The 15,011-nt window shown below is 32.6% G+C and overlaps 1 protein-coding gene across 1 annotated transcript; it reads left to right on the top strand.

The window, feature by feature from the left end:
* Window positions 1-4,617: 4,617 nt before the first annotated feature.
* Window positions 4,618-6,331, top strand: LOC112007276 (anthocyanidin 5,3-O-glucosyltransferase). The gene is given in 3 exon segments (XM_024039610.2): window positions 4,618-5,626; window positions 5,629-5,913; window positions 5,916-6,331. Coding segments are annotated over 3 exon segments (1,425 nt in total). The 5' UTR covers window positions 4,618-4,689; the 3' UTR covers window positions 6,119-6,331.
* The last annotated feature ends 8,680 nt before the right edge of the window (window positions 6,332-15,011 follow it).

Raw genomic sequence — 15,011 nt, 5'->3', positions numbered from 1 at the left:
TTGAAATTGCTTGCAACATATATATTAGGGAAGAACTTTGGAGGTTCTCAGGTCAAATAGTAGCATCCAATTGCGAACTCAATTACCTAGAAATTCATTGTTAAACAATTATCATTACATTTAGTAATTGTTAAATACAATTTTTTTTCCATCTACACCATGTTTTGTTTAGCCGAATTCTATTAGTTGCTTGGTTTAAACAAATTGATATGCTACTAAATCAAATCATTTTTCGCAACAAAACAATGATCCAAAAACTTAATCATGTTCAAATATTCACTTTTGAGTAATTTGATTAGTTAAGTGTTGAAGTATATTTACAAAAGAGTGAGGGCTTAATATATTGTAATTTTGGTCTATATTTGAGCAAGAGATAGATATATATTTGGTCAATATTGTCTTATAATTTCAAGGAATTTTAATAAATTATATGAACTTTAATTAATGAATAATATATATATACATATATATATATATATATATATATATATATATATGAAAATTAGCGTTACACCGGTAATAGCCGACACCGAAAAAGTACACTGATAATGACCAGTACTGAAATATATCGTTCTTTGTACCATACCAAAACGGTCTTTGTTATGAAATTGATTTCCTTAATTGCATCATTGTTTTCTTTATTTGGCTACTTACATTGTCATGTGCTTATGGTTGTAATATATTTGTAAATGTACTATATCATTAATGATGATTAATTCTTCTAATACCTTGAGATTTTAATTTTTGTGTACTAATATCCTACAAGATATTGTCAACATTAGCCATCTAAACTCCTAAGAAATAAGAAAAAATTTACTTTATATCCAATTCCATTAAAAAAACATATTTTTTTTTAGAAAAATAAACAACTTTCACAGTGGATTTTTGTTATGAACACACACCAAACCTATATACATTTTCAAGAGCAAACACTGCGGGCACCAACATGCTCAAATTTTAGTTTATCATCACATGCTAAATTCTTGAATCCCTTTGAATGCTACGGCTTTGATCTTCTTCTATATGCTGAAATTGTTCTGATCAAGACACATGGTTATTTGTTAACGAACATACATGTTGAATTGATTTCTTGTATTACAATAGGTTTCACATGAATTAATATAATACCANTGAGCCATCAACCCAATGGGCCAACTCTTTGATTATAGTGTTTAAACTCTACTGAATTTTTTCCTTTACATACAGATACAAGCTCTGCTATTTGATAATTTAGAAGCCTCTATTGCTTACCATGTGGCAAGTTTTCAAATTCTTTAGAATTTTGTTGACTAACAACATCTCATAATTCATACATGTTAGTGAGTTCCAATTAGCTCAACTAATAAAATCTATGATGATTGAATAAGAAATTTAGAGTTTAATCTCCATTTATTTTAAAAACCACTTAATGCCTTAGTCTGATAATAATGAACACAATTATCAAAAGTGGACGGTATAGGTAAAACTCTATAATTCATGTCTTAGATTTAGAATTCCATATCTGTTGTGTCAAATTTTTTAAACTTAACTCTTTAATATGTTATTAATTTTTTCCCAAAAATCAGGTTTTCAAATGTGCAATAAATAATACCTATAAATTATGCTCCATCAAAGGTAAAGGTTTGTTTCCTTACCATGAAGTCCATATGTAAAATACTCAAATGATGTTAGTAGTTAGTACATGCTTCAAAATGACGTCGTTTTGAAGTATGAACCATAGCAATTTTTCCCTTGTGATAGTCTCTTCAACTTCCTTGTTTGTATCTTCTAAATAAATAAATAAACCTTTTTTGGTTTTGGGATTCTCATTTTGTTTGTAAAATACATTTTCCAGAATGAGAAAAAAAAATGCATTTTTGAATTAGTTCAGAGTAGAATCAACATTTAGGACAAATTAAAAGGGGAAAAAAAGAAAAAGCGATTATTGGAGCCCAATAATTTTTTTCTTGTTAAATGATAGTAGCTAGCAGATTTCTAGTTTTGGGATTCTCATTTTAAAATGTGAATGCGTGTTTAGAGTCTGTAGAGTTTAGACCGATAAATAAAGATTATATGTCTAAATCTCCTTCAAAGCAGAGTTAACACAAAAAAGAAAAAAGAAAAAAAAAAGAAACTCAATTTCTTCTTTCTTCTTCTGTTTCTATCTTATTTAAAAATAAAATAAAAAAAAATTTCTTATGAAGCCAACATTGTATTCCTTTCTTATAACAAAATAGGGACAAAGTCCATTGAATGACCATTTAGTAAGATTTTTATTTTTTTTATGTTAGTTAGACTTATTTATTTATTATGAAACAATCACTCACAAACAATAAAAAGAAAACTAACTTCTAAAATAAAGACATACCACAAATTTCACTAAAAAAATTATGATAAATTTTAGGATAAACAACGTATTTGATTTCTATCATTTACACCATATTTCAATTTGATTCCTATGGGGTATAGAAATTTAATAAGGTGATAATGTCTCGTGTCATACCCAAGGCCAAGGAGGCCAGCACAGTTTTGAGGAGCTCATATGCCCAGACGGTAAAGCCGGAGAGACGAGCCATGGCCACGTCAAGGGCACATTACCAGAGGGGGGGTCACACTGTAAAGGAAGAATAGTGTTGTCTTGGTTACCACAACTCGCAAAAGATTGGGGAGGGCGTCTGATGGGACAAACACTCAAATAATGGCCTGCATAATCAACAAATGTAGGGCCAAGATCAGCGAAAGGAGTATATATATTGTGAGAGATCCTCCAGTGATAAGGGAATCAGGAAATCTGTAGAGAAAACACTGTAGCAATAAGAATTAAAGTCTAAAAGAAATATATTCAAGGACCACTCTCCTTGAATTTTGCTAAGGAAAGCTTTCTTTGCATAGAGTTTGTCATTCTTTACTTTCTTACTACCTTCAATCCATTGTGCGCGTTGTTCGATCCATTGAAACCTATTTTTTAAGCCTATTTTCTACAAATTCATTGTGTTGGGCTCTTTGAGCCTAAATCCTTCTACCTTTTGGGCTTAGGAACCAAAACGCCGCCCTTACAATTCCTAACATTTCAATTATGTCAATTTGATCCCTAACGTTTTAGTGTCGTGTCAATTTAGTCTCTGTCGTTATATATTGGAAGAAAATTGCTAACTTGACAAATGGCTAAAATAAAATTTTAGTTTATTCTCATACCAACTGAAACTAATTTTTTATTTTATTCATTAAACACATCATTAATTTTTATCCAAAAGATAACTACAAGGACTAAATTAACACGATATTGAAAAGTTAGAGACCAAATTAATACAATTAAAATATTAAGAATCAAATTAAAATATAGTGTATTAAACAGGGATAAAAAAACATAATTTATCGAGAAAATAAAATAAGTTATATCACAACATATTTGAAATATGAGAGAATTATTAACAAAGTTGTTGTTGTTATTATTATTATTATTATTATTATTATTTTAAACAAACACAGACAGACAGAAAAGAAGAAGGTATAAAATAGATATTTGTGTCAACGGGGGCTTGGCTCAGTTAGTAAGACTCAGGTACTTTGTCTAACCTTCCTAGATTCGAGTCCCGTAGCCAACAGGAGTTCGTTGGTGGGCAGCCATATGAGTTGGCCCAAGAACTTTAACTCTAGCGCCCTGTATGGAGGTGAGGTGAAATCCATTTTTTTAAAGAGAAATGCTAACGAGTGCTTTTAAGGCACTGGTTAAGAATCCAGTTAAAAAAAAAGTTTTTATAGAAAAAGAAAAAAAAAAACAATTAATGTTTTGATAGCTTTTTTTTATTTCTTATAAAAATGATGTTAAAATTTTTCAAATAAATTCTTAATTAGTATTCTAAAAACATTCGTAAACATGACTCTTTTTTTAATTAAAAAAAATAGAGGTTAGTCTCCCTCTTTTTTCATTTTTCTTTTTTTGTGGGGGGAGTGGGTTGTGTGTGTGTGTGTGTGGAGGGTGATAGGGAGTAGACGTTGGTCAATGGTCATTACTCATTAGAAAGAGCCATAAATGGTGTCCGACCCCCACTATCGATTGGAACATTTTCCAATTAGCAAAAACTACAGTGGGGGTTGGGACCACTTATTAATTATCAAAAAAAGTAAAAGGTCACCACTTATTAATTATTATACCCACATACACGCTGGACCCTTGACTTACTTAACAAAATGTCATTTTTTTTTAATTTTTTTTTGTGTGTGGAAAAATATCAAAATATCTCATTAATATTAGTAATTTCAGATTTTTACTTTCATTGTTTAAACGGTGAGTGTGGGTTTAAAAAAATCTGTTTGGTTAAAGATTTTTAGTATCATATTTAAATATTATGAAAAAATATATTTTAGTATTTAAATACTAAAAGTTGTTGTTTAAATCACTCTATCAAACATCTCTAAATTACTAGTACCTCAATTTAGTAATTGATTATTGATGTCCCCTCTTTTGACTTGTATACATTATATTTTTTTAATTTTAAAAAATATTTTTTTTAAAAAAAATTTCCGCAACTACTTTAAAAAACTTATGTATCAAATTATAGAGAAAAAGTTAAAAAATGAACAAAATATTAATAAGTACATAAACAGTAGTCATGTTTATTTACGAAGTCAGTTACTGTAACGAGAGCAATCACACATAATTCCCAAGTGGGAAACCCCACTAAGCCCATTCTTCTCTTCCGCGTGAAAATGGTGGATGCCATAGTTCTATACCCTTCTTCAGGCAGAGGCCATCTAAACTCCATGGTAGAGCTTGGCAAGCTCATACTCAAACATCACCCTTCTTTCTCCATCACAATCCTTATCTTAAGCGAACCAAAAACAAATACTAACTACACCGCACCCAATTATGTTGCAAGCTCTACCACCCAATACATCACCACCGTCAATTCCACCACCCCATCTATCACCTTCCACCACCTCTCACCCGTCTCTGAAGTCCCACCCAGTACTGCTTCCCCTGTAGAACTCTGCTACTTAATCCCACGCCTCAACAACCCAAATCTCCACCAAACCCTGAAAACTATTTCCCAAACCTCCAAACTCAGAGCCTTTATCATTGATTTCTTCTGTGATTCCGCTTTCGAAGTGGCCTCAAACCTTGACATCCCCACTTACTATTTCTTCACCTCTAGCCCAAGCGGCCTAGCTGCGTTTCTATACCGCCCCACTTTGCATAAAAAAGTGGATAACAGTTTGAAAGATCTCCATGGTAATATGCTTCTTGATGATATTCCTGGCTTACCTCCGATTCGGGTTTCGGATATGCCGAATACTATGTTCGATCGCACTAGTTCTAAAGTGTACCAGTATTTTCTTAACACAGCAACGCACATGGCCAAATCAAATGGACTTCTTGTAAACACGTTTGACTTGCTCGAAACAAAAGCTATCAAGGCAATCTGTGGTGGACTATGTGTCACAGATGGACCAACTCCGCCAATTTTCTGTATTGGACCTTTGATATCAAACACCAATCAAGATGGAGAAGAGCACGAGTGTTTGAATTGGTTAAACTCACAACCGAGCCGAAGCGTTGTGTTTCTATGTTTCGGGAGCTTGGGATCTTTTTCGGAGAAACAGTTGAAAGAAATAGCGGTGGGTTTAGCAAACAGCGGTCAAAGATTTTGTGGGTGGTGAGAAATCCACCGCCAGATAAGGATAAAGATCCAAACTTGGATGAATTATTGCCAAAGGGTTTCTTGGAAAGGACCAAAGGTAAAGGGTTTGTGGTGAAACAATGGGCTCCACAGGTGGCAGTACTGAGTCATGACTCAGTGGGTGGGTTTGTCACTCACTGTGGGTGGAACTCAGTGCTTGAAGCAGTGTGCTGTGGAGTGCCAATGGTTGGTTGGCCATTGTATGCGGAGCAAAGGTTGAATAGGGTGGTTTTGGTGGAGGAAATCAAGTTAGCTTTGGGTTAAACGATTCGGAAGATGGGTTTGTGAGTGCAACTGAGTTGGAGAAGCGAGTGAGGGAGTTAATGGACTCGGAAGTGGGGACAGAGGTGAGAGAAAGAGTATCGAGTTTGAGAGATGAAGCTGTGGCTGCTGTGAAAGAAGGTGGGTCCTCTCATGTTGCACTGGCGAAGTTGGCCGAGTTGTGGAGGCAAAACTAGTACGAGTTCGCTCAGCTAGCATAACTCGGTGAGCTATTCCATTGTTCCTTCTTTGCCACTGTTTCCATTATCGAATTTTATTTAGCTGTTGGTGCATGTGCATCACAATTCACCGCACAGTCACAGCATGATCAAATAGCTGGATGTGTTTATCATGGATTTACCATTTAAGGCCACATCATACATATATACAACTCCTATATATTCTTAAAACATGGAAGTCAATTATGCTTTGTGGTGTGGTGGTGTTTGTTTTAAACAGTGTTGCTTAAAAAAAAAAAAAAAAAAACTGTGCAAAACAATTTGGGAGTCTCACTTGATAAAAAAAATTAGATAATTGGAAGAAGAAGACATAGGGTGTGTTTGGATTGAACTTATTGTTGCTGAAACTGAAAACTGAAAACTGAAAACTGAAAATACTGTAGCAAAATAATTTTTAAATGTGTAAATAGTACCGTGGGACCCATTTTTAATATTTTTTTAGTGCGTGAACAGTGTCAAAACAGTGTATGAACAGTGTTTTTGTCTCCTGAACAGTAAAATCATGTGATTTTACTGTTCACTTTTCCGGAAAAAAAAAAAAAAAGGCAAAACGTGAAACGTGGACTCAGCAAAACGCTGAGTCCAAACGGCCTCATAAAAGTAGTGCCATAGTTTATTTTATTTATTTTTTTTTTTTTCTTTATAAAGCTGAGCCACAACTTATAAAGCTAAAAAAAATGACATAAAACTACAAAAAAAAAAAAAAATGCTAAAAAAAAGTCAAACAAGTTGTTGTTAACGGGCACTTTCAGGTGCTCGGTAACACAATCCAAACAATTTTTCCCCTTTTACTATATTATGTGATACTTATTATCATGTGGTTATTTATGTAGTTTTATTTAACTGATTTTAGTGAAATTTAATTGTGTGATATGTTTTTACAATATTTTTACAAATTAATATTGTAACAAATTTTTACTAGGCTATTTGACTCCACTATTAAGATTACTTTTTTATTTATCAATAATTATTCATCATATCAGTCGTTTGTAAATTAGAAGATAACCACATAAGAAATTCAAATGTCCCAAAATATGTTTATAATTTTAAATTTTAAGGATATATTATACAAGTGATACATATAATTTACGGTTAATTTATTGCACTTTTCTTCTATGGTATGTATCCATATAAAAATAATTTGATCTTTGTAATTCATAAACCAACGCTCTCTGTTTAAAGGTCAATACCTCCTGCCATGAGCTATATTATTCCGTTCTAGATTCATTTTATAGGTGTGGCAATTATCTCCTACCAAATCACTTCTTTAATTTTTTATAAACTTGCAAAAAGTTTTATAATTCAATTGACATCTCTTATTGTTTCTAACGAAAACATTCAGGATTCAAATTTTTCATTCCCATATTGTAACTATCAATTATCAAAAAACAAACTATGTAGAGATTTGAACAAAGTTTGGAGGCCATCTTACCAGTTACCGTGCAGACAAAAAAAATATTTAAAAGACATACGTGACAAATCATGTAAGTTCTAAAATTAATTTGAGGCCTAATTAGGCCAATTACAATGCTGTATTGCCATATGATACATGATTTGACAAACAATTTTTGTGGGTGGGAAAAGTAGGTGCAATTTCGTTCTTTTGTAATTGCATCCCGCAGGTCATGGTCTCTCAATTATGGTCAAAACAACATTGCCTATTCATGAAGAAGGGAAAGAAAGCAGGACATATTCGCCAAACGTAGATAATTGAATCTGGCCAACAAAAGGTGGCAGTCACGTATAAATCAATACAAAGTTTTGGAAGTTAGAGATAGACTTAATTTAGCTCGCAACTTGAATATTTTCGAAATAGTGATGTTAATGGATATAATAAATTTAAAAAAAAGTCTTGTAACTCAATTAGTTAGCACCTTTAGTATTTTTAACTGAAACATTTAGAGCTCCAATCCTCCGACCTTCTACTATCGAATTATAAAATAAATAAAAAATAGATGCAATAAATTTTAGATCAAGGTAAACTTTTAGTCCTTAAAAATTTGGAGTTATTTTCAATTTAACCCTTTACTGTTCCTAATATTTTTTATTTCCTTTTATTTGAAAATAATTGATGTTGTTGGAGGGTCAGAAGACTTAAATAACTTAATTTCTATACAATTTATCCAATAAGATCTTTCTCATGTTTGTTAGTTCTCCATATCTTATCTCACTATAAAGTGAGAATAACTAAAATAATTGTTATATCAAACAAGCAACATGATTTTTTTAAAAGATAATTACAATTTACTACTAACTTCACTGCTCAAATCATTTCCCTCTTAGACTTTCAAGGACTTTATGCATAAAAATGTGTTAATTCAACTATAAGGTCATTGGCAAACAAGACACTATTTTGTTTGGCAACCAAGTTTAAAAAAAAAAAATATATATATATATATATATAAAGAAAATGTTGAATTTTATTTTATGGATCCGGTTAATGTATGCACTTATGACGTACATTAATCCTCCATTTAAAAAAAAAAAAAATATATATATATATATATATAAAATAATTTAAAAACTATAAAAAAGTTCGGCACTTTTTCACTTTCCCATAAAAATTTCTAAAATGGCACCAAAATAATTTAATTTTCACACTAACCTATAGTATGCGACAACTATTTGGGTTATGGCAACTTTTTATTTGTAGGTTGACTTTTTTTTCTTATAGTGATACTGGATCAATTAATTTTGTCGGCAGCAAAACTACAAGAATAATTGTCAAACTTTACTAAAAAAAAAAAAAAAGATTTCATGCTAGGCTAGATTCTGCTAATTGTTTAAATATTTCCATAAAAACTCTTTCAGAAACGTACCATTTATTTGGAGTTCTGGACTAAAGTAAAAGATTTTGTTGTGCTGGGTATAGAAACTAGAAAGTTTTTGACCCATTAGCCTTAAGGACCAATTGGGCTAACTCTTTATCAATAATGTTGTTGAGGTCCAAAATTTATAAAGGAGTCAAGCTCGTAAAAGCAAGAAGATCCAGCTCACGGAAATGAGAAAAGGAAGAAGGTTTGGCCCTTAAAATGAAAAAGGAGAGCCTAGCCTATAAGAAGAAAAATAAGTCTTGGGCCTTAGAAAATGAGGGATGAGGAAGGTTTGGCCCAAGGATGTAAGGAAGTCATGATACCTAAGAAAGTCTAAAGAAGCGAGTAGGATCTAGGCCCAAATTGCACAGGATCCACCAGCCTCAGAGAGCAAATCCTCAAGAAAAGCTGGAAGATGCCAACCAGAACGTGGACAGCTCAGGATATGATATACTCATGTAAAAAGGGGGCACGAGGGGCGAATGAGGTCCTGTCAACATCAGCTTCCTATGACCTAAAAGAAAGTGAGAGAGATAGATGGTGATTTCAAGTCAACATCTGTTGATGGAACCTCGGACCTCAGGCAAGGCTGAATAGGTGAACCAAGAAGGAAGGTGGCCAAGAACCTTCCCGACCACACCATTAGCAAGAGGGAATTCGCCCCATTTTAGGGAAAGAAACAAGTTATGAGGAGTCAATATCAAAACCTCAAAGCTTTGAGGTGTCTTTTTTAAGGCCTTGGGGAAAGAATGAGAATTTTTTTTTACCTTAGAGAAGAATTTGGATCTCCCACAAAAGGAAAGTCAGCAGGTAGGCTTTTAGCTAGTTATCAGTCCCTAGGAAAGTGAAGTAAGAAAAGAAAAGAGAAAGGACCAACCACCAATGTTTTAGACATAACATTGTTTCTAGTACCCAGAGCACCAAAGGGGTGGATTGTTGATTTGGAAGAATCTTCAAACAATACTATAAAAAGTGGTAAAACCCAAACAAGCCAAAAGGATTCATTTAGACAGAAGCCCTCAAGAAACAAAGAAAGCACCATAAAGAGAGTCTTGAGCTTTTACTTAAGATAGAGTGAAGAGTGAGGCATTATAGGAGATCCTGGAGAAAACAGGAGGCATTCGGATTCAAGGGGATTCAAATTTCACAAGTTTTGGAAGTCTAAGTAGAGCTATCCAAGTGTGGACGACTAAATTTCTCGATCCGAAATAAGTCAAACAAGTAAAATAGTTTCACAAATGCGAATTTGTATTGATGAATATGTGGTACAATTTTCTGTGATTACAAAAGAGTGATTTTCTGATTTGATCTTCTTGAAAGATTTGTTGATTGAAATTGTGGTAATGTGATTTTAATTCGAACACCAAATATACTTCAATTTGGCTGAAGAATGGATCGAAAATCTTTGAAACAGAATTACAATGAATTTCTGGCTATGAGCTTGTTAGAAATCCTTGATTCTTCACGTTCTTCATGTGTTCTTCATTTTCGAAGGTTTGTGGTGGAAGTTCTTCGGTGCTTTAGAGCCTTGAATCCGTAGAGCTTCGTTGATTTATGGTTTGTTGAGGTTTCTAGAGGCTTTTGAGCTTGATTTCGGCAAACTTTAGGATCTAGGCATATAGTTTGGATGATTCTGCTTCAAATGTTCTTCGATTTTAAGGTTGAAGTTCTTGAAGTTTTCAAAGGCTTGAGGCTCGATTCCTGTAGAGTTTCTGTACTTCTAAGTGCTTCTAAATCTTCTCTGATGCTGCTTATACTCTAGATGGCTTAGTCCACTTTAAATGCCTTAGGAAAGCTTCTATTTATAGGAATTTGGGGGTGGGTGAGCAACACGTAGTAGAGTCTGATTGGTGACACATGTCACATCCTGATTGGTTCACTTATGTTATCACTTACACATGCTGGGTTGCATATGTCATTACTTACACATCTAGACTGCTTATGTCATTGCTTGCACACGCTGACATGTGATTGGTTTTTGCATGACACTTGGCAAATTTCTGTTGGTTTATGAGTAGTGATAGCAAAACCTAGCAACAATATGTGGAGTTTTGTAATTGGTTGTATTTTGTGGACTTGGTAGTATGATGTGTCAGCTTGTGATAGGTCGGGAATTTTCCCTCTCTACACCAAGTATGTGACCTTGGAACTTTATTAAGCCTTGTGATACATCCTACTAAAGTAGGACCCAATGTACTCAAACACTAAATATAATAAAACATAACCTCACTTTGCTTTAGAGGATTTCTGTAGTTTTACTTGCTTTATATATTTTTTTTTATTTGCAGTGCCTTGATTATTCACTCAAACAACACACACACAGACATATATGCATACTTGTGTTTTGGGATTCATGTCTTACGCACAGATTGGTTTGTAAAACGGCCTAGTAGGGTCGTAGTAAGCCAAGCCCAATCCAACCAACAATTAATCACCCATTCTTGGAGGCCCAGGATCCTTTGTCATCATTGGGCCTGAGTATTATTCAAAATAGGAACCCACAAATGTCTAAGCTCTACCGAAATTTTACTTCACATGCAGTCATGCATAGATATACAATTTGGTTGGAAATCTGTTTGCATGAATATGGGCTTGAAGATCGAGGTTTGAATAATGCTGATGGTTTTTTTTTTTTTTTTAATATATGCATACTTGTGTTTTGGGATTCATGTCTTACGCACAGATTGGTTTGTAAAACGGCCTAGTAGGGTCGTAGTAAGCCAAGCCCAATCCAACCAACAATTAATCACCCATTCTTGGAGGCCCAGGATCCTTTGTCATCATTGGGCCTGAGTATTATTCAAAATAGGAACCCACAAATGTCTAAGCTCTACCGAAATTTTACTTCACATGCAGTCATGCATAGATATACAATTTGGTTGGAAATCTGTTTGCATGAATATGGGCTTGAAGATCGAGGTTTGAATAATGCTGATGGTTTTTTTTTTTTTTTTTCTTTTGTTTTTTCTACAAATAGATTAATTATCTCGATGACTAAGAAAGGGAGAGTGAGTAGTCCTATGGCAAACAAAAGAAGCTACAAGACTAGGCTCTAAGGAAAAATAAAAAGTTAGGATAATGTTCAAGAATGACACAAGGTAAGATAATTTGATGAATATGTAAATCCAATACCCATATAAATAATAATAAAAATCATAAAAGAACAGGCAAAAATAAATTCATGCAATCCTATTTATATGTTAGATAATTTGGCTTAAAATTTTGTGAATTTTTCCTTAACAGATTTATATGTCACCCAAAAAAAAAAAAAATGGCAACACTTTCTGTAAAATCAGTTCCCTACACGTATCTAAAGTATATTCGATTCCCTATATCCGTAAATATCCACTACACTGTATAACAGGCTATTATGCAAACTTGTAAAAGACTAGAGACTAAAAAATACCATTTAAAAAAATAAAAATAAAATCTTAGAGATCTTTTTGTTATTTGTGAAAGGCATTTTGATTATATAAAAACATTTTGTAATCTAATTTTGATATTGTGTGGATTCATCCCTTGTTGTCATGTGGACGTAGGTTATTATTGAATTATGTAAATTTTTTATGTTCTTATCTTATGTGTGATTGCTTTCTCATTTTTTTTTTTTTTTCCTATTGTATATTTGTGAGATCTTTCACAAATCTATTTTAGTGTTTATAGTCAATTTTGTGTAGAAATATTTTTTCAAAGACCATTTCATGCAACCTTAAGTATAATAAAATTAGACGAAATAGACAAGGTAAAATGAAATTACAAGGAATTTATACATCACAAATAAGATTTTGCTCTTTTATCTATTTACAATCTTTATGCTTTCCACAAAGACTCTTTAGAAACATTTTAGCTACAATATCATATACTATATAATAAAAGTTGGGTTTAGCTAGACACCATGGTTGCGCCAAGTGGCTTCACCATATTGTAGAATTTTTTTTTAGATTTTTAGATTTAAAATATATATATATATATAATTTTTCTTCTTCTATAATTTCTAAGTTGATAAAAATCTTAATTTAATTACAGTTCAAATTCTTCATCTTATCCATGTAATCCTTATTTTTTACGTGGTGTATGATAAAAAGAAAAATTTTATATAAAAAGGCTATATATTACTAATAAAAGTCTAATCAATATTGCAGAATTTAAAAAGGTTAGTTCAACTCACGTTGCTTTTTTTTTTTTTTTTAATCCAAAACAAATTGTAGCTAATAGGTGTAGTAATATAACCTAAATTAAAAAAAAAAAAAAAAAAAAAAAAAAAAAAAAAAAAACGAAGGATTTTAAAATAGAAAAAAAAAAAAATATATATATATATATGTAGAAATTTTATTTCATAGGTAATGACAATTAGATCACATTTCTACATATTTCTATAAAGGTAAGCCTCTTAATTTTTAAAGGAATCCAAATCTTCTGTCTCATTTTTCCTGCTCCACTCTATACTCCACCAATAAATACTTGCCACGTGATACAATTAATTAATAACTGCAAGATTAATAAGTCAATAATGATAATATTTAATTAATTAGGTGAACACGTGGTAAATATTTATTGGTGGAGTATAGAGTGGAGTAGAAAAAGTGGGACAGAAGATTTGGACTCTTTTTAAAGCCTTTGATTATTGGAGAACTATAGCATTTTTATTTTATTTTTTTTATACACAATGATCTGTATATCCTTTTACGTGGACATTAATTAAATGATTATATTCGCTATTTACTAATAGTTAAAAATTTTGGAACATAGTAATTTATCTTAGTAGAAGAGCAAGTGATCTTTAGTTTGAACACACTCATATTCCAATAAATTTATAATTTCATAATAGTTTTAGAATTTGAGACAATTAATAATTAATCATATTCACATTACTTATTTTTTTTTTAGACTAAGTACATTCCCGACATTTTTCTTTTAAGTTTCACGCATAGGAGAATGTACAGTGTGAAATCCTAAATGGTTGAATTTTGAAGATGATATGCCTAACCCAATGCCATGAAGTCTATGGGTGTGCATGAATGTCAACGCACATCACATGGTTAGCTAACTACATTGCATGCAACAGGGAAACCCTGAAACAAGGTCCAAAACAGTGAGTAGATTGTGTTGCCAATGTATTGAAGACTGAACTGATCAGAAAACTAATTGGTTTATAATAATATTATTTAGCAAAAGACCATGCATTTTGTCTGCTCATTGGCCAAGCTGGGTACAACTAGGAATTTTGGGTCCTTGTGAAAATGCAAGCATGTCCTTACTTGAGCATGTGAGCAACATTAAATGCAAATATTGCGTTAGAGATTAACAAAATCTATTCCCCTATTTTTACTAATATTTAAAGGATAGAAATTAAGCAATCATTTTCCAAAAAAAAAAAAAGGCAAAAAGCACATTTTAGTCCCTACATTTTCACGCGATTCTCACTTTAGTCCCTAACTTTTTTTTTTCACCAATTTTAGTCCCTATCGAAAAACACGTCTTGTTTTAGTCCCTGACATTACATCAGAAATGGAAATTGCACAGCTAGCAAACGGAAAAATTTAAAAATATTAAAATAATACCCACTGTGTCCACGTGGCTTTCCACGTCAGCCTCTAAATTAAAAAAATTAAACTAAATAAAAAAAATTAAAAATAGAAATAAAAATCAAACCCAACAAGAACATGATGAACAAAACACAAACTCAGCAAGAACATGATGAACAAAACACAAACCCAGCAACTTTAAAACCCAAAAAATTAAATTCAAACCCATTAAATTCAAACCCATACACCACTGCCACACCCAACCCGGCTCATAAAAAAAAAAAAAAAAAACTCATCTCCAAACACAAAACATTGCCCACCACTCATTAGATTTGAGTGGAGACGAAGAAGACAACGTCGGGTTCTTCAAGCTTAACGATGGGGGCCCACTGCCTTTTCCGGTTGGGAACCTCATCCAAATGGCGCCGTGTGGGTTCGTTGTCACCGACGCTCTCAAGCCCGACCACCCTATCATCTACGTCAACACCGTCTTCGAATTGGTCACTAGCTATC

Source organism: Quercus suber, unplaced genomic scaffold, assembly GCF_002906115.3.
Source record: "Quercus suber isolate HL8 unplaced genomic scaffold, Cork oak 2.0 scaffold_725, whole genome shotgun sequence".
Lineage (NCBI taxonomy): Eukaryota > Viridiplantae > Streptophyta > Magnoliopsida > Fagales > Fagaceae > Quercus > Quercus suber.
This window is presented reverse-complemented; position numbering and strand designations above follow the sequence as displayed.